At 33.1% G+C, this 26612-nt stretch overlaps 8 protein-coding genes and 1 non-coding gene across 9 annotated transcripts; 5 read left to right on the top strand and 4 right to left on the bottom strand.

The window, feature by feature from the left end:
• Positions 1-588: 588 nt before the first annotated feature.
• NAEGRDRAFT_t277 lies at positions 589-661 on the bottom strand. The gene has a single exon. It is a non-coding gene; the product is annotated as a tRNA-Lys (tRNA).
• A 227-nt stretch (positions 662-888) lies between these two features.
• Positions 889-3702, top strand: NAEGRDRAFT_66851 (uncharacterized protein; the record flags this gene model as incomplete). Its single annotated transcript, XM_002677937.1, has 1 exon — positions 889-3702. One exon carries the CDS (start codon positions 889-891, stop codon positions 3700-3702), a length of 2814 nt encoding a protein of 937 aa, XP_002677983.1.
• A 17-nt stretch (positions 3703-3719) lies between these two features.
• On the bottom strand, positions 3720-4792 carry NAEGRDRAFT_66850 (rho family small GTPase; the record flags this gene model as incomplete). The annotated part of the gene is made up of 2 exons (XM_002677842.1): positions 3720-4301; positions 4367-4792. 2 exons carry the CDS (start codon positions 4790-4792, stop codon positions 3720-3722), a joined length of 1008 nt encoding a protein of 335 aa, XP_002677888.1.
• A 406-nt stretch (positions 4793-5198) lies between these two features.
• Positions 5199-6017, bottom strand: NAEGRDRAFT_66849 (uncharacterized protein; the record flags this gene model as incomplete). The annotated part of the gene is made up of 1 exon (XM_002677841.1): positions 5199-6017. The coding sequence occupies one exon, from the start codon at positions 6015-6017 to the stop codon at positions 5199-5201; it is 819 nt and encodes a 272-aa protein (XP_002677887.1).
• Positions 6018-8260: 2243 nt separating this feature from the next.
• On the top strand, positions 8261-8630 carry NAEGRDRAFT_60573 (uncharacterized protein; the record flags this gene model as incomplete). Its single annotated transcript, XM_002677936.1, has 2 exons — positions 8261-8464; positions 8487-8630. The coding sequence occupies 2 exons, from the start codon at positions 8261-8263 to the stop codon at positions 8628-8630; spliced, it is 348 nt and encodes a 115-aa protein (XP_002677982.1).
• A 1048-nt stretch (positions 8631-9678) lies between these two features.
• Positions 9679-13554, top strand: NAEGRDRAFT_66848 (uncharacterized protein; the record flags this gene model as incomplete). The annotated part of the gene is made up of 3 exons (XM_002677935.1): positions 9679-10461; positions 10496-10629; positions 10677-13554. The coding sequence occupies 3 exons, from the start codon at positions 9679-9681 to the stop codon at positions 13552-13554; spliced, it is 3795 nt and encodes a 1264-aa protein (XP_002677981.1).
• A 75-nt stretch (positions 13555-13629) lies between these two features.
• NAEGRDRAFT_48615 (uncharacterized protein) lies at positions 13630-14655 on the bottom strand (the record flags this gene model as incomplete). The annotated part of the gene is made up of 1 exon (XM_002677840.1): positions 13630-14655. The coding sequence occupies one exon, from the start codon at positions 14653-14655 to the stop codon at positions 13630-13632; it is 1026 nt and encodes a 341-aa protein (XP_002677886.1).
• A 752-nt stretch (positions 14656-15407) lies between these two features.
• On the top strand, positions 15408-20217 carry NAEGRDRAFT_66846 (uncharacterized protein; the record flags this gene model as incomplete). Its single annotated transcript, XM_002677934.1, has 4 exons — positions 15408-15862; positions 15913-17771; positions 17818-19759; positions 19806-20217. The coding sequence occupies 4 exons, from the start codon at positions 15408-15410 to the stop codon at positions 20215-20217; spliced, it is 4668 nt and encodes a 1555-aa protein (XP_002677980.1).
• Positions 20218-24332: 4115 nt separating this feature from the next.
• On the top strand, positions 24333-26454 carry NAEGRDRAFT_36433 (protein kinase; the record flags this gene model as incomplete). Its single annotated transcript, XM_002677933.1, has 3 exons — positions 24333-24760; positions 24806-24936; positions 24978-26454. The coding sequence occupies 3 exons, from the start codon at positions 24333-24335 to the stop codon at positions 25268-25270; spliced, it is 852 nt and encodes a 283-aa protein (XP_002677979.1). The 3' UTR covers positions 25271-26454.
• Between the last annotated feature and the right edge of the window lie 158 nt (positions 26455-26612).

The raw sequence follows: 26612 nt of genomic DNA, 5'->3' as shown, positions 1-26612 counted from the left end.
ATTTCATTGTAATATATATTAAGTGATGTTAATTGTTTCATTTCACTTATGTATTTGGATCCTTCTACACCAATTTGATTATCACCAATACTAAGTGATATTAATGATTTCATTCCACTTATGAGTTTGGCTCCTTCTACACCAATTTCATTGTCAGAAATATCAAGTGATGTTAATTGTTTCATTTCACTTATGAATTTAAGTTTATCTGAAGAGTTAAGCAACCCAAAAGAAAACTTAACATTTACAATACTATGCACGAATTGACTTTTCATTAATAATTCAACTCTTTTTTCTGTTAATTTTTTTTAAATTGAATAACAAGTTTTGAACGATCCTTGATCACATTAAACCATTGTTTTGAAATTAAAGAACAATTATTCAAAATAAACCACGAATCATCAATCATAATAATGTGGCGGTAATGAACAACCACTTAGATTGAATCAAAACTTGGAAGGTGATAATAGGATTGTCTGTTTATATAATAACATCTTGAAAAAATTAGGCCTGATGTTTAGAATAGAAGAAATGAAAAACTTGACCAACCTGCTAATAGATCTACTATTAACCTTAACTAAAAGGAAACGCCCACCGTGGGGGTCGAACCCACGACCACAAGGTTAAGAGCCTTGCGCTCTACCGACTGAGCTAGACGGGCTACATTTAAGGTTACTTAATTTTCCTTAATAAAGAGGTACAGTGAAAGCAATTGTTTTAATGTTTCTTGTCTTTACAATGGTCCATTTTAAATGACTTAGGATTATCATTTATATATTTTAACTTTTATATCCTCTAAGCTTTGTGTCCAATAAAGTGCTCATCACCAGCGAAAATCTTTAATTGTGCGAATCTTACAAAAACAGACAAAAAGCATTACAAAAAAAAATGCTTGCACAACCAAGGAGTGAGGAGTTTGACACTGAATCTTCTCTATCACAGAATCAACAACAGGATCAACTCGTTTTTATTGACGAGGAAGAAGAACAAGATGAAAATCAAGCAACAATACAAATAACAGGAAATAATTTAATATCTTCAGCAGCATCCGACCAATCCGAAACTCTATCTAGCATCATTCTTCCGATGCAGTCCTATTGTTGGCATTTGGAAATTATGGATAAATCACAACATTTATTTCCGTCCCTGCAGAAAACAACAATTCCTCTCCGAGCACAAACCTATTCAATTGGAGAAATGTTTCACTTCCTTCCGGGTGCTTTGAGATTCCTGACCATGTCCTATGTTCCAGAGAAGCTTATTAAGAAGAGGGAAACACCGTTTGATTTTATTATGAGAAGAGCAGTTGTTGATCCAAGAAGAAAGGGACCACCAATTGGTGGAATTGGAGCAGGAATGTTTACTTTGGGAATGAATGGATGGTTTACGAGGAGCCATTTGATTTTTAATCAGACAGGTGGAATTTATTCGGATACAGTCTTGCCAGTCAATCAGTTCAGTTTGAGAGTGGAAAGAAATGGTGAGATTGAGTCGTTTGTGTTGAATCCAATATGTGAATTTAAAGATGGAACTATGGATAAGGATTTAATTAAAAAGTTGAAACATAATTGGATGTTTATTAATGATGAAAGAAGAAGAAAAAACAAGATGCAATTTTCACAACAGGTGTATTCTCTATTTCCAAAGTCGTGGACTGTCTATCAGACAAGCGATGAAAAATTCACAGTAATATGCGAAAGATATTCACCTGTGTGGGCTCACAATTATCAAGAATCAAGTTTTCCAACATGTAATTTTGAATGGACTATTATCAATAACACAGACGAGGAAGCAAATGTTTCATTATTATTTACAATTCAAAGTGAAGAAAAGTTTAGAAAAAAGAATGAACAATCAATAATAGCTAGAAACGAAACTGACTCGGTAAAGTGTTTGACAATAGAAACTACAGTAACAGATTCGTTTTCACATAAGGATACAATACAGTTTTGTATTGGAGCCAACACATCTTTGGGATCAATAACATTTTTGGATGAATTTAATGGAACGAATGAATCCCATTTACATGATTTGTGGCAAGAATTTAACAATAATGGAGAATTTTCAACAGAGTTTTGTGAAAATTTTGCTAAAAGGCACGATTGGACTAAGAGCCAATCAAAACATTTGTCTTGTCACGCAATTTGTAGCAAAGTACAAATTCCTTCGAATAGTTCCAAACAAGTTTGTTTCAATTTGAATTGGAATGCGCCATTTGTTAGGTTTGGTCCAACAATGGAATTCAGATATCTTAGACATTATACCCAGTTCTGTACTGATGCCATTTCTTCCATCACACAACACAAGGATACTGCATGCTTTGAAATGTGCAAGAGAAGTTTGGATTCATCTAAACAATGGAAAGATGAAATCTCACAATGGCACCAAGGTGTAATTGACCAAGTCGGGAAGGACCATCCAACAGCTGTTGCGGCTCTATTCAATGAGTTATACTATATTGTTGATGGAGGAACCTTATGGACCAATGGTGGAGAACTGGATGAAAATGGTAATAGTCAAGACTCAAAGGACTACTTTTTCTATTTGGAAGGACATGAATATTTAATGTGTAACACATATGATGTACATTTCTATGCCTCTCATGCCATGATTATGAATTGGCCAGAAATACAGCTTTCTATTCAACGAGATATCATTAGAGCTGTCAGAGAGGAAAACAATCAAGAGGTTACCTTTTATCTATCAAACATGAAAAATAGGAGAAAGGTCAAGGGAAGTGTTCCACATGATGTCGGTACTCCATACGAAAGACCATGGAAACTAGTTAATGCCTATAACTTCCAAGATGTCAACAAATGGAAAGATCTTAATAGTCAATTTATTTTAACTATTTTCAGAGATTTTATGATTACAAAGAATAGAGAATTTCTGGAAGAAGCATTCCCCTCTATAATTCTTGCTCTCAACTACAGCTTGACCAATTTCGATAAGGATGGTGATGGATTGATTGAAAATGAATCATTCCCAGATACGACATACGACGCCTGGAAAGTAACAGGTGTTTCTGCATACTCTGGGATGTTATGGATTGCATCTTTGAAAGCTATTTTAGAAATGGCCAAAGAACTGGACGATGAAAATACCAGACAAAAGGTAGAACCATTGATAGAAAGTGGCCTGAAAACATTCGAGAGTAAATTATGGGATGAAACTAATCAATACTATCACTATGATGCAAGTACTGAGCCACAACATGACTCTATCATGTCAGACCATTTACACGGCACATTCATGTTATTGCTTATTGGAAATTATGTGAAAAATAGTGGAAGATGTGAGGATTCACACTACTTGATTCCATTCAACATGGAAAGGGTTTCCAAATCACTTAACAAAATACTGGAGAATAACTTTGTAAAATATCAACAGATTACAAAACTTGGAGGATGTGTTAATGGTATGAGACCAACACAAGAGGTTGATAAGACAAGCTTGCAGTCTAGAGAGATGTGGACAGGAACATCGTATGTCGTAGCTGCTTTAACAATCTTGCTTGGCAGACGAGAAGAAGGAATAGATTTGATGAAGAGTGTTTTTGATAAATGTTGGTCCTCCAATTCGGCATTCTGGTTCCAAACTCCTGAGGCAGTAACAGAAACGGGAGAATATAGAGCCCTTGGATATTGTAGACCTCTCTCAATTTGGTCTTGCCTTTCAGCAATGATGAATAAGAAGATTTAACAGAAATTAATATTTATTTACAGTGAAACTCTCTTTAATTTTTCCAAAAGAGAAGCCGATTGAGTGACATCTGAGGAATTTTGAGATAATTTACATTTGTAAAATTCTCTTACACATTCTTCAATGATAAACTGAACACTCTTTTGATTATTGAATGGACATTCATAGTATACATGATCAATTCCTAGCTCATCTAATTGTCTTCTACCAGATTCAATCATATCCCATGTTACTTCTCTTTCAGCTCCACATTCAACAAAGCTCAAACAACTATCAAGCATTGAGTCTCCAAGTACTGGTATTTCTACGTCTTCTTGATTATTATCATTGAATTGTACTGGAATTCTCTTTCTCTTCATGAATGGATTTGAATAATTTCTTCTGTATGAGTAGGTCTTTGATCTTGGTTTACTATTGACATTGGTAAGACTCTTTCTACTTTTAGATTTTAGAGAAAATTGCTCGCTCTCAACAATATCAATCATTTCTCCACATAAAATTTCAGGAGAGAGTGAGCGACTAGTGCATGTTTGACCAAAGAAGATATCATCTTCATTGTTACTATTTGTTGGAGAATTGATGAGTTGATCAAATCTTGTCTTCCTAATCCCAATAAGACAATTCTTGATTTGGAAGATTGCTTGCCAGAACAAAAGAATTTCACTTCTGGACACCATTGATCAATTGCATTGTAAAATGATTGTGCCTTATCTAATCTAAAACAAACAAAGAAGATATCACATTGGTCATAGCTCAACAATCTCATTGGTGTATAACAATTCAGAGAGGAACAATCAGAAAAGTTCAAATTGAAAACAATTTCTTTCAAACTTTGAGAATTATTAGAAGAGGCAGATGAATATTTCGATTTGGTATAACTTTGTGGAATGGAAACTGGTAACTTGACAGTAGAAAAGCTGAAATCATACACTGTTGGTCTATATGGTCTCTTGTAATGAGGATCCAAATTCAATTCTCTAGGAGTTTGAGTGTAGGATTGAATCATGGATGTCTTTCCAACTTTCTTATCACCAACTGTACAAATCTTGATTGGAATCATAGTACCTTGTTGATTTTGCATATTATTCATTGTTATATGTGTTGTTATTTGTTTTGATTATGTGATTTTCATAGAGTGCCTTAAAACTCTCTATTTATGATCCGATCTTACATCCCATCATCACGAATATTTTTAATTATAAAAAATATTAAGGAACTTGTTGATGAAGTGATGTAAGATCCTATCGGACAAATTCTTAGGGATATCATCATCATTTGTATATGTTCCATCTGGGTAACTAAATATTAATACTAGAAAGTTGGCAATCTTCCAGTTGTTGTTAGTGAACATGATGTCCAAGAGGAATATTATCAGCTTAATACTTTATTGAATGGATTTAGCATATTCCTTGAAGGAGGTGGTTTGAATTGTTGGGAATAAATCATTGTCGTTTTCTTCTCTGTTGGCATTTGACATGATAACCCAAACTAATTGATCAAAAGCAATTCTCATCCAATCTTGTGGAGTATTTGTCAAGAGCTGTTGATCTTTCATTAATGCTCTTCTTCAACTCCTCAGTTGTTTGCACCAAATTAAGTTTAACATCAGATCCATAAACTAATTGAGCAATTTCTCTAACGCTCAAATAATCATCTCTGACAGTGACATTGTGTTTGGTAATGTCTCTTCTCAAAGCAGCTTCTGCAGCAAACTTTCCAATATCTTGTGAAGTAGTAATACCAAATTTCACATCAAAATCACCAGATAAAGAAACAGTATTCGAATCCTTATCATACTTCATTACAAATGATGGAGAAGAAGCATAATGAGCAAAGGCACCAACATGTAATTGAACATATTCCAACCCACTCTTTTCCAATTCCACTACAAACTTCTTCTTGGTATCCATAAACAATGAATCTCCATAGTTGACTAAATTGTAATTGAAACCAAAGCTAGATGGAAGGAATTTTTTAACTCCAGCCTTCTTGGCAGCATTCAACAATTTCAATTGACCATCAAACATTGTTTTATCATCATGCCCTTGAATAACACTGACAACAACCTCAACAGATTCCAAAGCTTTGGTCAACTCTTCCTCGCTCATATTCAAAACATCTCCCTTAACAACCTTTGCTCCAGAATTGACCAATTCAGTTGCCTTCTCCTCACTTCCCTCTCTAACCAAAATTGAAACTTGTTTTGCAGATTGATGATTAAGGAGCGCCTTAGCAACATGCATTCCAGTAACTCCGGTGGCTCCAGCAACAAAAACAGATGAATAGTAAGATGAAACAGTGGTAGTGGCAGACATGGTTGATAGGATTTTGTATGATTGTATTTTTTTGTTTTTAAAATTGAGTTTATAAACTGAACTCGAATTTTAAGTGAAATTTAATCAATTAATGATTGGAAGAGCAAATTTCCGCGCACGCTTTGATATGCCATTTAGCGGACTTGGGATAAATTGATGTTGCACGCTCCGCACGAGGATATTATGGTTTAATAATCTTGTACCATTGATATTTCATATTTTAATAAGATTGAGAGGGAAACAAGGGTGAACTGATTCATGTTTCACAATTTAAGATAATGAATGGCTGCAATTTGATTTAGAAAATCTTGAGCTTTTGGAATTTGATACAATTATAGGGTAATAGATTCTTCGGTGCAGCAAAATTCCCACACACAAAATTTCTATTATTTAACAGAGCGAGAAATCATACCAGATGAATCCTCACAGGAAAAAATTGAGAAGGAGGGCAACAACCACTTTGATTATTGACCAAATTCTGGCTTCTCATCCTCTGAGTGCAAGGAGGAGAGTTTCCAGATTCACATTTCAGTCTGCATGATCACTGAAATGTCCTTCAAGGTAAGTATGAAGAAAGCAAAGAGTATGAATCGAACAAACCTTTTTTACCTTTCTAGATGCATGGTTTTTGAAAAGTGAATTATGGTCGTTGTTTGTTTTTTTATGATTTGAATTCTTTGAGATAGTTGAACATGGAGCAAACACACCATTGACATAATTAACATTGAAAGTTATGTTGGACGTGTACTGAACAGAAGTTCAACGTAGAAAATGGGTCAAAAAACTCAACTGTGTGCATTATTGAATATTTACATTTGGGTTTATTTACAATGATTGCCTAGGTTTACAAAATTTTGAGTTAAATGGAGTTCACCACAGTTTGAATTGTTTGTTTCTCATTTCTAAAGTATTATGTGATTGAGATTTGGAAGTTTTACTTGATTCACTTCCAATAGAATTCAATGTTTTGTAATCAATTAAATTTCTTCTTCTTGTACCACCAACAATGTTATCCAGAGAAATTTCGGAATTAAATTGTGAAGTGTTATTGGAGGAATTATACATATTTCTTCTTGTTGAGACCATTTTCTAATTGTTGTTATTTTCTTTTGTTTGTTGATTTTCATTAAATTTCCTTCATCAAAATATTAATAGAAAAATTCAAACTTCTTGTGATGAGTGGAAAATCCACTAAAATCGGAATCACAAAATTAGTGGAAATCTTCATGGAAATAAATAGATCAACTGGTATCGGATGATGATATATCTACAACAAAACAAAATGCCAGCTAACAAGATCTAAACTAGTTGATTTATCTAAAAGATTGACGTCATAATATTGATTATCATCACGCAAATTTAAATGGTAAACAAATTTCAGTGAAAAGATCTTCGAAAAATTCAATTGAAAAGAGAGCTAAACAATCAACCACCACAAATAAGATTACCAAATCGAAAAAGATGTAAATTAACTTGTAAATAATTCAGTAAATTGTAAATAAAATAATTTGTTTGAAATAGATGAAGTTTCAATTTAGAATTGATTCAGAAAAAATCAAACCAAAACTTGCATCAAGCAATTTTAACTTGTCGGTTTTCAATAAATAGAAGGTTGGTCAACCTTATCAAATTCTTCAACAACCTGTTATTTGAACACAACAAGATTCGTCCAGAACTCTTGCCTTCACTGTTCATTCAGTCAAAGACTGTAGCGGGATGGTCGCCATATTCCTGGCAGGCTTCCCGTCTAAATTAACAATTGAAAGACAAACAACAATATCTTTACTTATATTCCTTTATTTTTATAAAAATAAAATTAATAAGATATTTTTCAACAAATTTATTATTATTCATTATATTAAGGATAAATGGCTACGGTATATTAATATAATATCTTTTCATAAAAGTTAACATTGTTTTTAGTAATGAACAGCTAAACTCAAACCATTTTGCTAGTATTTTTCCAATAATCACCTTTTAAATTCAAAATCATTAAGAGTCAAATTGCATTAAACTCATTCGAACAACAAGTTAAAATTGATTATTGTATGAACAGCTATAGCACATAATTACAAAACATGAACCAAATTTGTGTCCAGAAACAAAATCGATCGGTTCATTTAAAGAATTTCTTTGCAGAAGAACTACTTCTAAAAATACATACATCTCAAAACTTAGTATAAAAAGCAAGGATATGTTTTGAATTCAAGAAAAACAATAAGAAAAACAAGACAACAAACATAATGCAATTATTTGTCAAGACACTCACTGGAAGAACTATCACTTTGGAGGTTGAATCTAATGATTCAATTGAAAATGTGAAAAGAAAAGTACAAGATAAGGAAGGAATTTCACCAGATCAACAAAGATTAAGAGGAGGAATGCAACTTTTTGTAAAAACCTTAACTGGAAAGACAATCACTATTGAAATGGAATCGAATGATACTGTTGAAGAATATGAAACAAAAGATATTTGATAAGGAAGGTATTCCTTCAGATCAACAACGATTGATTTATGCCGGTAAGCAATTGGAAGATGGAAGAACTATTGGTGATTACAATCTTCAAAAGGATGCAACTGTGCATTTAGTTTTGAGATTGAGGGGTGGTTAAGTTAGCAAAATATCATAGATTCTTTCAATTATTGTAAATAAATTATTCATTGAATAGTGTACATTTTCTATTCTTGTATCACTTCCCTAATGAGTTCAATTTAATATGATGTGATAATCAACAAGTCGACAACTTTGTAACTTTCTAATGTTCCATTTTACAACAAGGGTTGAACAATTTAAGAGAATGAATGGCTACGGCCATATCACGATTCATGCACCTCATCCCGTCCGATTTGAGAAGTTAAGTATCGTCGAGCCACATCAGTACTGAGGTTGGAGACAACTTGGGAACCTGTGGTGCTGTAGTCTTTTGATTTTTCTCCGCAACAAATACCAAATACAATGTATATTGCATAAAATATTAGTCATCCAATGGTCAATATTGATATAAGTAAGTTAGTCCACACTTTTCATTTAATCCAATTAGATGACTTGTTGCAAATAAACTCTTGCTAAAATATTAACTATCAAATAAGCATTCCAAATACATGTAGTTTGGGTACAATAAAAGAGATAAAAATTTATACAACGAGAAGAAAATGTGTAGTGAGGCTTGAGAGCTATATTCAGAACATAAATATTTTAACAAGTAACAATGTAATCTATCATCTTATCAACTCTTTGATTGAAGTGTTACTCTACGAAATGTCAAGTGTAAATTTCAAGAATGCAAAATGTGCAAGTTGACCACGTTAAAATACCGAATTAGCAGTATTGTAAGGTTGTATGATCTGTTATAGTATTTTATGCTGAATTGTCCAAATTATTTCAAACAGACACGCAGTTGCATCTTTTCTGATTCAGTCAAGGTTTGCATTTTGAACACAATTTGTTTCCATAAATAGAAGTCAATTAGGTTCAAGTGAAACACCCATTTTTTGTAAAACAAACAATCCAATAGTATTCATTGCTGATTCAAACCCAAAAGACTAACTCTACTCAACCATCAAATAGCTAAATGAACGTTTCGTACCAATTCATCACCATAAATGATTCGAATAACATAGTCAGAGAACCTTTCAAAGAAAAAAAACCTCACAACAATCATGCTTTCTAAAGTTTTTCTTCTACAGGCATGTATAGGCACATGTTTATTGTGTTTATTCATGCTTGGCATGGTCAGTGGACAATGTCCTCATCAAAAAACTGGTTTAGTCAACTTTTCATCCTTAGTTGGATGGAATGTAGCTAATTCTGACATTCTCATAACCAAGGCTGTCAAGTTAAATGATTCTCCTCCAAATAAGCTTCGTTCCATCACCATAAAATCTGGTGGTTCATTAATCTTTGATAATGTCAATCTCAATTTGGATTTGAATTTCATCAGAGTTGAACAAAACGCAAGTTTTATTATGGGAAGTTCTTCATGTCCAATCACTTCCAAGATTGTCATGACATTCTATGGAGATCGTGTCAATAGTTCTGTGAATGATATGGGTTCTGATCCATTTGATGGCTCCAATTTGGGATCCAAAGGTATTGCCTTTTTAAGTGGTTCCATTGTCCAAATTTTTGGTAAAATTGATGGTCCAAGTTGGACAGAAATTGTAAAGAATGCTACTAAGGGAAGTAATCAACTTGTTTTAAGGGATTCAGTCGCATGGAAAGTTGGCGATTCTATTGTGATTGCCTCAACTGATTATGGTGAAGTTTATGATTACAGAACTCAAAAGGAAACTTCATTGAATTGGGCAATTGGTGAACCATTTCCAAATCAGAATGAAGAAAGAAAGATTGTTCAATTGTTGAATGGAAACAAGACTATAGTTTTGGATGTTCCATTGAATTATACTCACTTTGCAAGTGATAATGGTAAAATTCGTGCTGAGGTTGGTTTATTATCAAGAAGAATCGTATTCAGAGGATCTTATTATGAATTATTCATCCGAAACTTCACTCTTTGGTGGTCACTTTATTATTCGTTTGGTCGATAAGTTTAATATGGAAGGAGTTGAAATTACTAGATTTGGTCAACAGGGTTTAATGGGAAGATACAGGTATGTTTCAATTCAATACTTTCTAATAATTCATTAATTTCTAATAGTTTCCATTTCCATTTATTACAAAGTAAACCAGCTGGTTTAAACTTTACAGTTAAGGACAACTCTGTCCATCACAGTTACCAGAGATGTTACGTTGTCCATGACACTCACTATATTCTCCTCCAAAATAATGTTTGTTATCGTGCTTATGGCCACATGTACTTTTTAGAAGATGGATCTGAATATGGAAATCAGTTTATTTCTAATTTAGGAATTGACCCTATTCCAATATCAAAGGAAAATTCCAAAAGATTAATTCCATCTGATACTTCAGTTTCTGTTTTTTGGATTACTAATCCAAATAATACCTTTATTGGTAATCATGCAGTGGGTGGTCGTTTTCCATTTTGGTTTTCACTTCCATCATTCCCAACTGGTTTGAGTGCTTTAAGATATCCTGCTGGATCAGTTAATCCAAGAACTGCACCAACTAAACCTTTCGAATATAATGTAGCTCACAGTTCAAATGGAAATGGTCTCCACATTGATGATTTTGAAAAGGCAGATGGCAATTCTGAAATTGTTGCATTCTACACCAATAATGCTGTTTATTCCAACTTTGTTTCATATAAGAATAGAGTCTTTGGAGTTTGGTGCAGAGGAGGTTATCTTCGTTTCGACAATCTCTACTTGACTGATAATAAGATTGCCATGAATGCTCCAGTTGGTGCTACTCTTACAGAAGATAGTATTTTCATTGGAGAATCTGAAAATGTCGGTGAATATTCATACAGACCGACAGTTGACTTGGGAAAGAGAACTAGGCCAGCTCTCTATTCTTCCACATTATTGGATATTATTAAGGGTTATGAACATTATGATATTGGTGGTCCACAATATTTGAACAATATCACATTTATTAATTTCGTTACAGATTCGTATAAGTATGCAGGTGCTTTATCTTCGAGAGCTGCCAATTTTAAACTTCAAACCAAAAATAAGTTTTCCAATTTAAAGTTTATCAATTCGAATAGATATTTTGCCTTTCCTTATACTTATCCAACTTCCTATGATAACATGAAAGGAATTGCAATGATGGACATGGACGGAACAACCACAAATATTACTTCGTTTGGTGGTTGGATTGTTGGAAATGAAACTATTCGAAACTTCCCTCAATGTCAATTAAGAAATGATTGGAATGCCTATCAATGTCCATTCTTTGGCGAGTCATACTCTCACTTGAGAATTACAACTTGGAATTGGCCAACTCTTAACACAACTGGAAAGGACGGAGTAAAGAGACCTGAACTTGCCGATTATACTAAACCTGGCACAAGAATGTACTTGGTTGACTTGTTAAGAAATCGTCAAGCTGATTTAACTGGAGCTTACTTGACCGGTCCAATGGATTACTATTTACAAAATAATGTCATCAATAGAGGTTTTTATGGACTCCGTTGGCCGTATGATATTCCAACTCCGAAGAATTTCTCAATTGCCTTGGATTCAAGTGCTACCAATGATTGGCTTGTTTTGGCCATTCAATATCCAAGGAATTCCAACTTTTCTATCAAGTATTCTACAAATTCGAATAAGATGGTTGCTGCTTCTAATTTTACAACAATGTTTAAGGATCCAACTAATTATTACTATTATGATGGGTCAACTGAACATTTATATGTCAAGTTACAAAATCAAGCTTCCAGAACTTCTTACAAATTGTATGATATCTTTGTAGATTATTCATCTTCTGGTGGAATTTCATTGAATGCCACATGTCCAAATGATAATTGTGCTCCATCTCAATTTTCCAATCCAAAGAATCCTGGAGCTACCTACAAGGCACTCATGAGAGAAGATCGATTTGTTGGTAGATTGGAAACCTGTCAGCAATCAAATATACAACCATTGGCCTCTGGATCAACAGTTGGTGGTGGATTAGTGTTTGCCTTCTTGGATACAGAAGCAGCTTCACTTGATTTTACAGTTCCACACAGTTTGAGTTCTATTGTAACAAGTTTGGATGTTGGATTTGGTCAACCTGGTAAGGAAGATTACATTGCCACTCCAACTTCAAAGACTGTTCCCTATTCTCAAAGTAGATTCGGATATAAATTATCCTACGAGGAGTGGAATTACTTGCTTCAGGGAAAAATGTTTGTAAAATTGTCAACTAGTGAAAATCCAAATGGTCATTTGAGGGCTCAATTATATTTAAGTAATGGAACTTCCACAAGTTGTAATTTACCTCCTTTGGTTTCGTCTGTCAAACCATGTGACAGTCCTAACGTGAAAAATTCATCTCACGTTATTTCCATTTACAATGAAGCTAGTGCTTTGAGTGGAGAATGGTCATTGACTGCATACAGTCCAACCGATGTCAGAAACTCATTCTTCAATGTATCCTATAGTCCTGCAATTTGTGGAAATACTTCATTGCATTTTGGTTTAAGAAAGGGCGATATTTCATTCAACAAGATTGGTCCAAAGTTGTTTGTTGACACTAGCATTTACAAATACTTTGAATTATTCATCAAGACTGCGAATCCAATTTACAGTATTCAAAGTATTGGTTTCGTATTTAGTTATTACAATAATTCGAAATTGGTAGAAGCTGGCAGATACGTTGCAACCACAAGCAACTTCCAACACTTGTACAAAATCGATGGAAACAGAGCAACTCGTGTGAGAATTCCAGTTTCGTCTTTAAGTTTCGATCCTGTTCAATTAATCCAAAGAATTACCATCTACTTGGTAGATCAAACTAATTATGTCGAATTCTTGGTGGATAACATGAGATTTGTTGGAATGGAAGGAAAGACTGAAACAACCGAAAGAACAATGACCATTTCTCAATGCAAGAATTATGGAAGTGTTTCTTCATGTGGAAGTTTAGTCAATCCAGATCCAGATCCATTAGGAATAAGAAACTTGTAATAAAATTTCAATCTTCTCTTAATTTCATTTAAGGAACTGTGGATACTTTACCAGTGGTACAATAAATTGACATATCTATTTAAATATTCTAATGGAATCATCTTGTTGATCAGTAATATAGAGTAATCCTGTTGTTTCATCAAAATCGAGACGAAATGGATTCAGAGATTCTGGATAATGACAATCAATCAAATCTAAACTCTCATTAAATACAACAATTCTCTTAATGTCATAATCTGAAAGAAATATTTTCCCTCCTGTTCTGTCAATTGCCAATCCTAATGGTTGACTAAAATAAATATTCTCTGCTTTTTCAATTGTTTGTATCAATTTCCATTCATTTTCGTTCATTTCATCATAAATAAAACATGCATTATGAAAAAGTTCAGCAACAAGCATTCTTTTTGGATTGATGAAAATAATATCCATTACTCTGTCGAGTTTTTCAAGTTTCAACTCTTTAATGACCTTTCCATTCACAGTATCTATAATATCCATAACTCCTTGGGAAGCACTATATCTGAATAATTGTTTCTGATTTCCAATTGTTCTAATTGCCATTCCATACATATGATTTCTTTCAATTTTCCAAATACAATCAGCACTTGATCCTAATCTCATTAAATCCTTCACTCTATATTTGAAAGTATACTTATTCTTTCCAAAATAAATAGCATCATTTTGTTGATCATCAAAATTCTCTTCAATTAACAAACCAGTCACTCCTTCAACAAGAAAGCCTCCTAAATATTCATGAGTAATCAAATCAAAAAATTTCAGTTCAGAATCTAAATTATCAGAGATGCACAAACAATTGTGTGAGTGAGAAATCTTGGCTTGGGAGGGACAGTGCAATTTATGTTCGATCGACTTGATATTATTCATCTCTTCAAACTTCATTGAAAATGGCACACAATTCCGATAACTTCTCATATGAATTTTAAATTTTTCGAACAAGGCATCGTTCAGCTGTAGGGAAGGATTGTGATTAATGAGAGACAATCGTCTTGCATTTTTTTTCGTAATTTTTGACATGTTCCAAGTTGAAGAAAAACTTTGATTTACGATGGAGTGAGCAAGTTGTGTGAAAGGTTGCTTCATTTGCCACTTAAGTCAACTCCATTTGGAGTCACAGGAGGAAATTCTCTTAAATTCATTTAAGGAACTGTGTCTTTACAACAAGTAGGAGGATAATACTTGATCAACTTTCGACAGTGTACATTTCAAAAGAAGGAATGCTTAAAGGAACACACAATTATTGTCCCATTGTTGAATAGGAAATTAGCGTAATACTAATGTTTACATCCAACTTCCACTAGTGTTAATTAAGTTCATCTGTTGTTGGTGTATCTTCTCCGAGTATTAATTTATTATGATTAATTGTTGTGCTCCGAATTTAAGTTTTACTAAAGAGATGACATTTGTGAGTTGATAAATGTTTCAGAGCTTAATTCTCTTAGAGTACCTCTATTCATCATGAAATATTCCTCCTCTCTTTTGAGGTTTGATGAGGGTAGCAACAATGATGAGAAGAAGTGAAGCCACTTTGTTTCCTAAATTTTTTAAACTTTCCTTAGAAATGTTATGCATCGTCATTATATTTCATTGTGATATAGTGAGTAGTAATAGTGAATAAAGAATCAGACAAAACAGAGTTGAAGGGTTGTATTGAAAATGATTCAATATTATGAACATTTCTTTGCTTAATAATAATCTTTACCTGTATATAAAATAGAGGATCAGTAAAGGAAAATACAGTATTTCCATATATATTCTCCAATCTTGGAAAAGGCAAAACCAATTATTAGCACTGACCAAACATTCATTAGACTTGTTGAACAAGAAGAAAAAATATGAAGCAACACCTTCCTTTCCAATCCGTCATTGCCTTAGTGTTGTTAGCTTGTTGCTTTTTCACACAATTCCTACTAAGGGAATCCTTTGGTCAAACAACACCAAAATACTCACTGAGTGATGTAACCAAACCTCACAAACAGAATGTATTCAGTGGTTTAGGAGCTGTCCATGTTACTAATGAAGGACACATTTATTTTGAATGTGATACCGTGGATGATAGTTTCATTGCTAAAATAGATGCAGTATCAAAAAAGATGACACTCCTCAAGAAGCCATTCATTTGTTCATTATACGTGAATGTTAAAAGTGGTGTTGTTTATTGTTCCGATTCCACTTCCATAAGTATTATCAATGAAAAAGTTGAGGCTAATTATACAGTAATTGTCGGAATCAAAGATGAATCAGGATATAGTGGTGATGGAGGAGATGCAAGAGAAGCTCTCTTTGATGGGTATGTGTTCAATTATTTGTTCTTTATCTAACACATTTCATACACACTAGGATCTATTCAATGTTCATTGATAAAGATGGAATTATGTACATTGCAGATGGGTATAATGATGCAATTAGAAAAGTAGAGAATGGTATTGTCAGCACCTACATTTCAACATCATCAAATGTTTTGGATGTCTATGTGGATGATGATGGTGTCGTTTATTATTTCAAATTTAAAGATATTGATGTGAAATCACTTTGTAGATGGACCATTGATAATGGTGAAGAGCTGTTGGTAGAAAATTTAGATTTTACTCATCCAGGACTGTTGAGAGTGGATAATTACTTGCTATACGTGGATACTAAAGAGCTTTCTTCGACAATAAGGAAAATGGATTTGAGAAATGGAAATATTTCAAGATTTGTTGGAAATGGTAAACAGGCTAGTTTGGAAGCAACCACTTTTGGAGATGGTGGAAAGGCAAGTGATGCTGAATTCATTGCCATAAATCAGTATTTTGGTATTCATAATGGTTTCATGTACGTTAGCGATTTTGGACTGAAAACAATTAGAAAAATTTCAATGATTGATGAAACAATATCATTGATCTTGTTTATTAATTATGATGGAGCTGTTATTGGTCCATTTATTGATGGATACAATTCTAGTGAGACAACACTTCATTCTCCAACTGGAATAGTTCTGGATCAGCAAAGTGGAAACCTTTACGTTTCTGACTATGGAGCTGTACGAAAAATCTCAGCAAACAACAAACTTGAAATGATAGCCCCAGAGAAGGAGTTGAATTTCATTGATACCTATCAACCTTTTGCTCTCAATCCAGTTTCAGTCTCAACCAATAACAGTGATCTATATGTTGTCTCATCAAAGGGTTTCATTCACAAATATAATGGAAGCATTTCAACAATGTTTGCAGGTCCAATAACAGCATCCAGGCTTTTACAGCAACACAAAGATCAACTAGTTCTAAACTCTCCAAAGGGAATTTTTGCAACAACTAGTTATGTATACATTTCTGATTCTGGAAATCATAGAATTATTAAGGTTCACAGAACTAGTGGTGTGGTAATTGGTGTTGCTGGATGTGGAACTTCTGGATTTGATGGTGATGGTGGTTTAGCAACATTGGCCAAGCTTAATTCTCCAACTGGAATCTATTTGGATAATAATGTGCTCTATGTTGCCGATACCAATAATCATAGAATTAGAGCTGTCAACATAACATCTGGAATCATCCAAACCATTGCAGGAAATGGAATACAAGGTTACAATGGAGACAATATTAATGCCCTTACTGCTCAATTGAATTCTCCAACCTATCTCCAAGTCAATTATTATCATGAATTGTTTTTTTCTGATACTTTCAATAATAGATTAAGACAAATTACTCTTAGTACTGGTATTATTCAAACCATTGCTGGAAGTGGTGTAAAGGGATTCAATGGTGATGGGCCAGCTCTCTCCACTCATTTGGACACACCTATGGGATTCTCTCTCAATTCAGATTGGATTATCTATTTTGCAGACTCTGGAAATAATCGTATTAGATATGTTGATCTACAACCACTTTTTAATGATCCAGTAACTGTAACTACGCATAGTGGTAGTGGAGCTAAGGGTTACACAGATGATTTTAATTTACCAAATGCAATTTACAATACACCAACTTGTGTTTCGAGTGTAAACTCAGTTGGATCTGCTTTAACTGATATCCACATTACTGATTCCCAATCTCATAGAATTAGATTTGCTGTCCTTTCGTCCACTTATTCAGTTGTTGGTAATGGTTTTGCAGGTTATAATTATTTCGAAGGAAACATTACAGGTTCTAATGTCAAATTGAATAATCCACAATGTACCTTCTTTGACCATTCCAAATCTATTTTATTTATTGCTGATTCAGGTAAGTTAAAAGTATTTAGAATTATTTTATTAAGAAATTTGAAAAGGTAACAATAGAATATTGGAAAGTCAAATTGAAGGAAAGTGGGTAAAGAAATTTGCTGGAGGAATTGGCGACAATAACTTGGCTCTTTATTCACAAGTTGAGGCTTCGTATGTTGCCTTCTCCTCGAGTGGTGAAATGTACGTTAGTGAAACAGCTCAGAATAGAATTAGAAAGATTTCCACAAATGGAGTAATTTCAACTATTGCAGGAACTGGATTGTTTGGAATCTCCGAGGATGGAAGATTGGCCATTTCATCAGATATTGCAGCACCTAAAGGATTGTATGTCAATGAAGAGGGTGAATTAATCTTTGTCGAATCTGGAATTAGTAAGGTGAGAAAAATTAACAAGAAAGGATTATTGGAAACTGTAGCAGGTAATGGGTTCACTGGCTTCTCTCAAACCTCTGATCCAAAAACAAGTTCCTTAAATTCACCTTCCTCAGTTGTTTCTTATAAGGGACAAACAATTATTTCAGATAGCAAAAACAATTTTATTAGAAAGATTTCAACCATTGCTAGTCATCCATTTGATGTAATTGCGGGGGATGGATCTGCTCCATCTCAAACCAAATCAAAACCTTTCAGTATTTCACCCACCTCCATGACAATTAACAATGAAGGAAATGTATTATTCTTTATCGATTCTTCATTGAATAATGTTAGAAAATTGGAAGCTTTCTGTGAGAATGGTCATGTCTATTCAAAGAATGATACTTGCCTTCCAATTTGTTATGGAAAGATCAAACTGTTGAGTGGAAATGTTTGCAATAATAATGGAGAATGTCTTTCACCAGATTTGTGTCAATGTTATGACTCGTCTCGATATACAGGTTTCGAATGTGAAATACCAGTTTGTTATGGAGAAGCTTCTAATAGTTCCAGTGTTTGCACAAATGGAAGAGGTAACTGCACAGCTCCAAATACTTGCATTTGTAAAGAAGGATATACTTCCTCAATGTGTCAAACGCCAATTTGTTTCAGAAAGATTCTTGACGGGGCTTGTGGTGGTTCAGTAAGAGGAAGTTGCCTTGACAAGAATCAATGTTCTTGTAATACTGGATATACTGGTTTAGAATGTGAATTAATGACATGTTTTGGAAGGAATGAAAAAGAGGCAGACGTTTGTAATGGAAGAGGCAGTTGTTCACTTCCAAATCAATGCACCTGTCAATTTGGTTATTCAGGTGAACAATGTCAACATTCTGATGAACTGTGGGCTCTTATTGGTGCTTTAATAGGTGTTGCAGTTCTTGTCTTTTGCATTGGTGGTTCACTTTTCATTATTATTGGTCTATTCAGAAAGTATTATGTTCAGAGAAAGATCATTAAAACTGATCAATTTGTTACTGATAACATGCTTGAACTGGAAATTGACAATGATGGAAAGAAGAAGGATGAAGCAGATTCATTCTTCATTTCTATTAACAAGTTGGATTTGGGTAAAATGAAGAAACTTGGTTCTGGTGGCTATGGATCAGTTTATCAATCTCAATGGATTGGAACTGAAGTAGCTATTAAGGTTTTCGATTTGAATAATATGAATATTGATGAAAATGATTTTAGGTCTGAAGCAACAGTTCTTTCCAGATTGAGACATCCAAATATTATTTCCTTCTTTGGAGTTTCTTCTACTCCAACCAAGAGATATATTGTAATGGAGAAAATGGAGAGAAGTCTTGAAAATATTATTGCTGAACTCCAATCTAATAGAATGAAATTGTCATTGAGTCAAAAGATGGATATTATGCTTGATATCTGCAAAGGAATCGAATATTTACACAATCTGAAACCAACGATCGTGCACAGAGATTTGAAACCTGCCAATATTTTGCAAGATGTTCATGGAGTGAGCAAGTTGTGTGATTTTGGTTTGTCCAGACTCTTGAATAAGCAAAACAACACGCAAATTACAAATCAAATTGGAACTTTTTATTATATGAGGTAGAGTATTACTATTTATTATCTTTCTAATGATTTTGATTAATAGTCCTGAATCATTTGGTGAAATTGAAAGGCAATTGTTAACTGCTGTTGACATTTATAGTTTGTCAATAATCATGTGGCAAATTCTATTTGAAATTATGGATCCTTATTATTATACGAATCCATTGATATTAAACAAGTTGAATCTTGAACAACCAGTTCAATATCAAAATTTATTAAGCCAACTGCTTCCAAAGATTGCATCTGGACATCGTCCACTCATTCCATTCGAAACTTTGGAAGATTGTCAATCTTGGTGTGAAATGAAAAAGGCCTATTCACTCCAAGAAAGTACAGTAATCTACCAATTACTTGATTTAATTAAGAAGGGATGGGAAACTAATCCTTCTCAAAGACCTTCTATTCACCACTTTAATGAAATTCTTTCTCTATTGAAAAATTCACTCAAAAATTAATTAATAAACAATCACTTTAACACTTATATGTATGCACTTTAGTCAATCCTCCTTTGGATCTCTTTTAGAAATGGAGAATTCTCTTTTACAACTAGAATCTAAGGAAAAAACTTGATCACACAGTAATTCATCTTAATTTACAGCAAGAGATGAATTGTTGGAACGAAAACCAAGCAAGGTATTACGAGAGTTTGGTTGATTTTTTGAAGCAAGGTTTGTTTGTTCAGTTATTGTAAATTTGGAAAACAATGAATATTATGAATTGGATCATGAAGATGGAGTTTACAATTTCCTGAATCTATTGCTGATAATTTGCATATTACACAAGAAATGAATCATGTGGAGTTTAATTAGATCTTTAATTTTTATTCGAATTTAGACTAATCCTTTGAACATAGAATGTTCGAGCTACTACAACGGTACAGTAACACTAATTTACCCGCATGAGATGATGACGAAACTTGCCAAAAAAGAGGAATATTCATCCAATCACCATACATCAATTTCTTTACAACATCTGTTATGGAGTTGGAACAATTATCCTTTAACCCACATTGATTATTCGGAAATAGACGCACAAGATGTATTGTTCAAAATAAACAAAAATAAAGCAAACATGTTGTACCATTACTCAAGACATGCGACAGTTGGCAGGTGTCTTTCAATGGAGGTCACCACTTCAATACTACTACTACTCCTGCTCAGCAACTTGTTGGCCAGCACATGTGCTGCTGTGGAAAGATCGAAGAATGTGAAATATTACTCAACCAAAACAATTGAAGGAAGTACAACTAATTTTGATGTGGTGGATGCGAAATTTGCTTACATGTTATCACCGAGTGGATTATGTGAAGGATTGAATGGTGAGATTTATATTTCTGATATTGAAAGACATTTAATTTATAGAATTTATGATCAAAATTGGTCAACTTTGGAAGTTTATGCTGGATTTACAACGAGTGGGTTTAATGGAGATGGACAGAGTGCTGTTGGTACTCTACTGAATACACCAACATCTGTGGCAGTGAATCCATTGAATGGTGATTTGTTTATTGCCGATACTTTGAATGATATGATTCGAATAGTTTCGTATTCGACCAAATTGGTTTCTTCCATTTCGCATACCTTTAACAAACCAAAAGGTGTCAGTGTTTCAAAGAATGGAAATGCCTACATTGCAGATACTAATAATAACTTAATTTGGAAATATGAAATTGCCACTCAAACACTTTCCATATTAGGAGGAGGTGGTTATCTAAATGGAGATTATGATGGAGTTGATGCCAAGTCATTACTTTTAAAATCACCAAAGAATATATATGTTTATTCTAATAATGGAAAGAATGATATTGTATATTTCACAGATGAGGAAAGAGTCAAGTCAATTGATGAAAATGGATTTTATAGAATTGTGGATGGAGGATTATCTCAATCTAATTTGTAAGTTTCGAATAGTAATAATGATGAAATTTAATATTTACTTTCAGATATGGAATTTATGTTTCGAATGAAGGTGAAATTTACACCTCTTCACAATCAAATCATTTCATTCAGATGAAAAAGGAAAAATCATCCTCTACTCTTTTATTTATTGGAAGTTCTGTATCTGAAAGTGGATATGAAGGTGATAATCAATTATATGATACCTCTAGTATCAAGTTTTATGAACCTTCTTCTTTGATTGTGACTCGTAATTCAATTTTGGTTGCGGATAAATCGAACAGTTGTATTCGAAAGATTGATTTACAAAGCAAGATGGTTTCTACACTTGCAGGTGGAATAATCAATCATCCGTATGGTGAAAATATTTCACCTCTCAAAATGTACACTTACGGAGCTACTACATTTCCATTTCGATACAAGAACGATCTCTATTTTGTTGAACAATCTTTAGTAATTCGAAAGGTTTCGAATGGGAAAATGACAACAGTATTTGGCTCTTCCAAAGAATTGAAATACCCCTCCAACAAACCTAGTCGAATTTTCTTCTCAATTGGCTTTTTACATCATTTTGGAAATGGAGAAATTTTGATTACTGGTAGTATAAATTTGGGATTATACGTATTCAATATGGAAACTCAAAATTTGACACTTGTTCACGATCCAAAATATTATTCGAGTGCCATTACTGCAACAGGGGATTCCTATGAGAATTCAACAATTTATTATCAAACTTACGTTCAAACCTTTTCAGTTTTTCACAAATCCAATCTATTGTATATCCTGAAAATTGATATCCCTGGGTTAGGTTTGATACGTGTTATTCCAGATTTAACCATAAATGGAACTAATTCTCTGTTATATTATTCTGGTAACAGTATTTATGAATATATTGATTATAAGAATGGAAATTATACAACTAGTATTAGAAAAATATCAGATATATCATTTAATGGATTTACTACATTTGGCAGAATTTTCTATTTCTATATTTATTCACAAGTTTATGAATATTCATGGGATTCACTTTCATTAAAGAAAATTGTTGGACTTGATGCGGTTAACATTTCAAATACTAATATTTATACATCTGGATTCAATGGTGATGACATTCCTATTGAAACTTCAGCAACGTAAGTAATTTTTGTAAACTGAAATTAGATTACAATCAAATACAAAGTTATGCAATTCAAGTGAACAGAGAAGATTCAAGAATTTACATCTCCTGCTCCAATTATATCAGTGAAATTTCAAATGGAACAATCAAAACCATAGCTGGACTCAATCCATTAGCTAAAACATTGAGTCCTGTTTTGTTGATGAGAGATTCGGCTAAAAAGATAAACTATTTCATTGATAATTATCGAGTTTTAAAAAAGTTTGACGAAAAAACAGGCAAGTCAATTTCACTTAGCTGGTTTTTATTGCCTTCTATTCCAGTTTTTGATTTTCCTTATTTGACAATCACCATGTCAATACTTGGTTTAAAAACTTTTGGTAAACTTTCCAAATTTGATAACAAGATATACATTAAGGAAACATGTAGAATTATCAGACTTGATCCAGAAACTATGAATTATGAAAGAGTGATTGGAAGTGCTTGTGGAGCTTTTGTACCAAATGTCAAGGGAACACTTTCACCTTGTCCACCAAATGCAATGTCAGGGTTTACAATAGATGAATCAAATGGTGATTTAGTAATATCAGACATCTTGCATATTTACAGATACAGCTTGGAAACTCAACTACTAAATCTGGAATTTACGTTCAATTCCTCAAATCCAATATCTACTGACGGAATAGTTGTTAATTTTCAAACGTATCCTGGATTAATTACTTCACTTTTTTATATTGATGGAAATCTTTATTTAAGTACAATGGAAACCATTAGAAGAATTGAAAAGATTTCGAATAATCAATTTTATTTGAGAACTTTGGTGGGAACTTTCTCTCAAGGATATTCAGGAGACAGATTACCAGCACTAGAATCTTCGATTGATAACCCCTCTGCTATCTTTGTCAAGAAGAATGGTGATATTATATTGTTAGATGGAACAGTAACTAGTAAAGGCGCTCCTAATCTTATTCGAATGTACGAGAAAAAGAGTGGATTATTGATTGACTTGGCTGGAAAGAGGTCATCCTCTCCTGCATTCAATGGAGATGGAAAGGGTTCCGATACAATATTTACTTCCTTCACAAAACAAGTTGAATTTGACGAAAGTTCAGGTGAAATTTTCTTCATTGATGCAACAACTTATATTCGAAAGATTATTCCACAATGTGAGGAAAATTATGTTTTCAATACTTGGAATAATACGTGTGATATGCTATTGAATTGTAATGGAACTTTGGCAACTAATTCAAGTGTTTGCAATGGAAATGGAATTTGTTCGGATTTTGACACGTGTCAATGTAAAGATGATTTTGAAGGAAAGTATTGTGAAATAACTAAGATTGCAAGACAATTATCGACCAACTCATCAGTATTAATAGTTGCAATTGTTATTCCTATTGTTGGATCTTTATTAATTTTGTTTACAATAATTGTAATAGTAGTCATTATGGTAATGTGCTTCAATTCAAGAAAAAGAAAGAATAAGAAATTGGAAATTGTTCAGGTCAATACTAACAATATTGAACTTTCGGATAATGAATTTCCTTCCACCAGCTCAATGATTATTTCTTCATCAAATGGCTCGTCCAGTAGTTCTGAAGAAAATCCCTTCTCAAGATATTCGAATATTGTAAGAATTGGACAAGGAGCATTTGGAAGTGTTTTCAAAGTTTCAGATATTAAACATGGAAACAAACTGAAAGCAATCAAACTTATCAGATTTGAATCATTCACTGATTTGAATACCATCATGAAAGAGGCATCCCAATTGAGCCATATCAATCATCCAAATATCATCAAGGTGAATGATTATTTCATCACCAACGACAATTTATTGATTATTGACATGGATTATTATGAATGTGGAGATTTGACAAATTTATTGAAACACGACGAAGTAGTGAGTGAGAAATTATTGAAGCAAATATTGAAACAAATGTTGAGTGCATTGAAACTTGTTCATGAGGAGATGCATATTATTCATAGGTAAGTATATATTAGGAATTTGTAAAATCAATTTTGGAAAAATAGAGATATTAAGCCAACAAATATATTTATAAAAAAGTTGGAAAGTGAAAAAATTGAAATTGTTTTGGCAGATTTTGGATTGGCTAAAAAGTTTCAAGAATCAAAAGGTCAATCCTATGCTGGAACTCCTTTATGTAAGTTTATTTTTTTATTTAGACGAAACTAAACCATTCAGATATGAGTCCAGAAATTGCCCTTGGCAGTTCCTATTCCTTTAATACTGATATTTTCTCTTTGGGTGTTTCAATTTATCAAATCATGACAAAAGACAAGGAAACATCAATCAGCAACTTGTTGATGGGAATTCAATCACAAAACGCAATCAACATTCTAACAAAACAAATGAAACAATCCAATGATAATGAATATTCGAATGATTTAATTGAAATTGTATTGCAAATGTTAGAAAAAGATTCAAAACAAAGACCAAATGCATCTCAACTTCTTTCCCTCAATTATTTCAAATAAAATTTCAATTATTTTCCTTTTTTGACAGCTCTTTTCAACTCTATTGTAAAGAACATTTATCTTCTTTTTGTGTGGTATTTTCCTTTCCAATATTTTCATATTTAAATTCAATTTTCTCTCCATAATAGAATCGAATAGTTACCATCCGAATGTCCTTCTTATTTTTCCTTGTATGATATCCATAAACATACTCATAATCGTCGGTGGAAACTAATTGCTTGTACTGGACACTGATAAATTCACTTTCCACTTTGACAGAAGCTTTTCCATTATTAACAGAAAGGGATGCAGTATTCTTTACAAGTGTAGTGTATAATTTCTTCAATAAAACAACTTGAACTCCAAGAGGAATGTGGAAGAAACATAGACGTTTCGTCATGTAGACCAAATTGTCTGTGGTCAACAAATTGTAATATTCAAATCGATTTTTGAAAAGACTTTTCAATGTTTTCATCAACTCTTCATCTTTCAATTTGATTAATTTTGTAATTTTTTCAAATAATTTTTGAGAACCTTTCAATTCTTCCATATTTTGTTTCTTATTCGAAAGTGAGTGATCCAAATCTAGACATCTCTTAGAATGACTCACAATATACATTAAGCATTGTACAAGAGATTCCTCCTGGTACTTGTAAACTTTCTCATCCACTTCAACAGTTCCAAATTCAATGACTGGCATTCGAATTTTCTTCAATTTTACAAAAGGTGGATTCGTATTTGGTGGATTCGAATTTGGATTTTTAACAAATCCTAATCCTCTATCTGTAAGCTTTTCCTTTTCTTCCTCCTTAACGAAATGCTTACTGGAATAATAGTGATCATCCAAAACAGTTGCACAAATATCAACACCCTCAGGCATGAGTGCATAACCTGTCGAATATTCTGGCGAAAGGAAAATAAACCCTTCCAATCTATTCAGCTCATCTCTTCCCAAACTTCCATGTCTATGACACAGAATCGGATAGAAAATTGCCCTAAATCTATCTTGTTTGAAAATAAACTGCCTTTCGTATTTCTCATAAACTGTAAAAACATTATTAATGGAAGCAATTTCGTCTGTGAAATTATCCGAAGCAATAAATTCGTCCATTGTTGGATATTTCTTTGGTGGTTGTGATGAATTTAAATAGATTCGAATAAAATTTTCTAACTGCTCTTCGTTTGTGGCCACAACTCCGATTTCGTAAACTGGACGAATGTAAGTTTCCTTCAAGTTTTCAATCATCCGATAGAAGAAACCAGAAACTCTTTGTAGTGGATAGATATCTTTAATTTCCATGAATTGGAAAACTTGAGAGAAAATATCCACAAATTCGTAAGTGTCTTGAATGAGCAGTTCTTT

The sequence above is a fragment of the Naegleria gruberi genome, assembly GCF_000004985.1.
Source record: "Naegleria gruberi genomic scaffold NAEGRscaffold_20, whole genome shotgun sequence".
In the NCBI taxonomy this organism is placed as follows: domain Eukaryota; phylum Heterolobosea; class Eutetramitea; order Acrasida; family Naegleriidae; genus Naegleria; species Naegleria gruberi.
The sequence above is the reverse complement of the archived record's forward strand: the minus strand, read 5'-3'. Positions and strand labels throughout refer to the sequence as shown.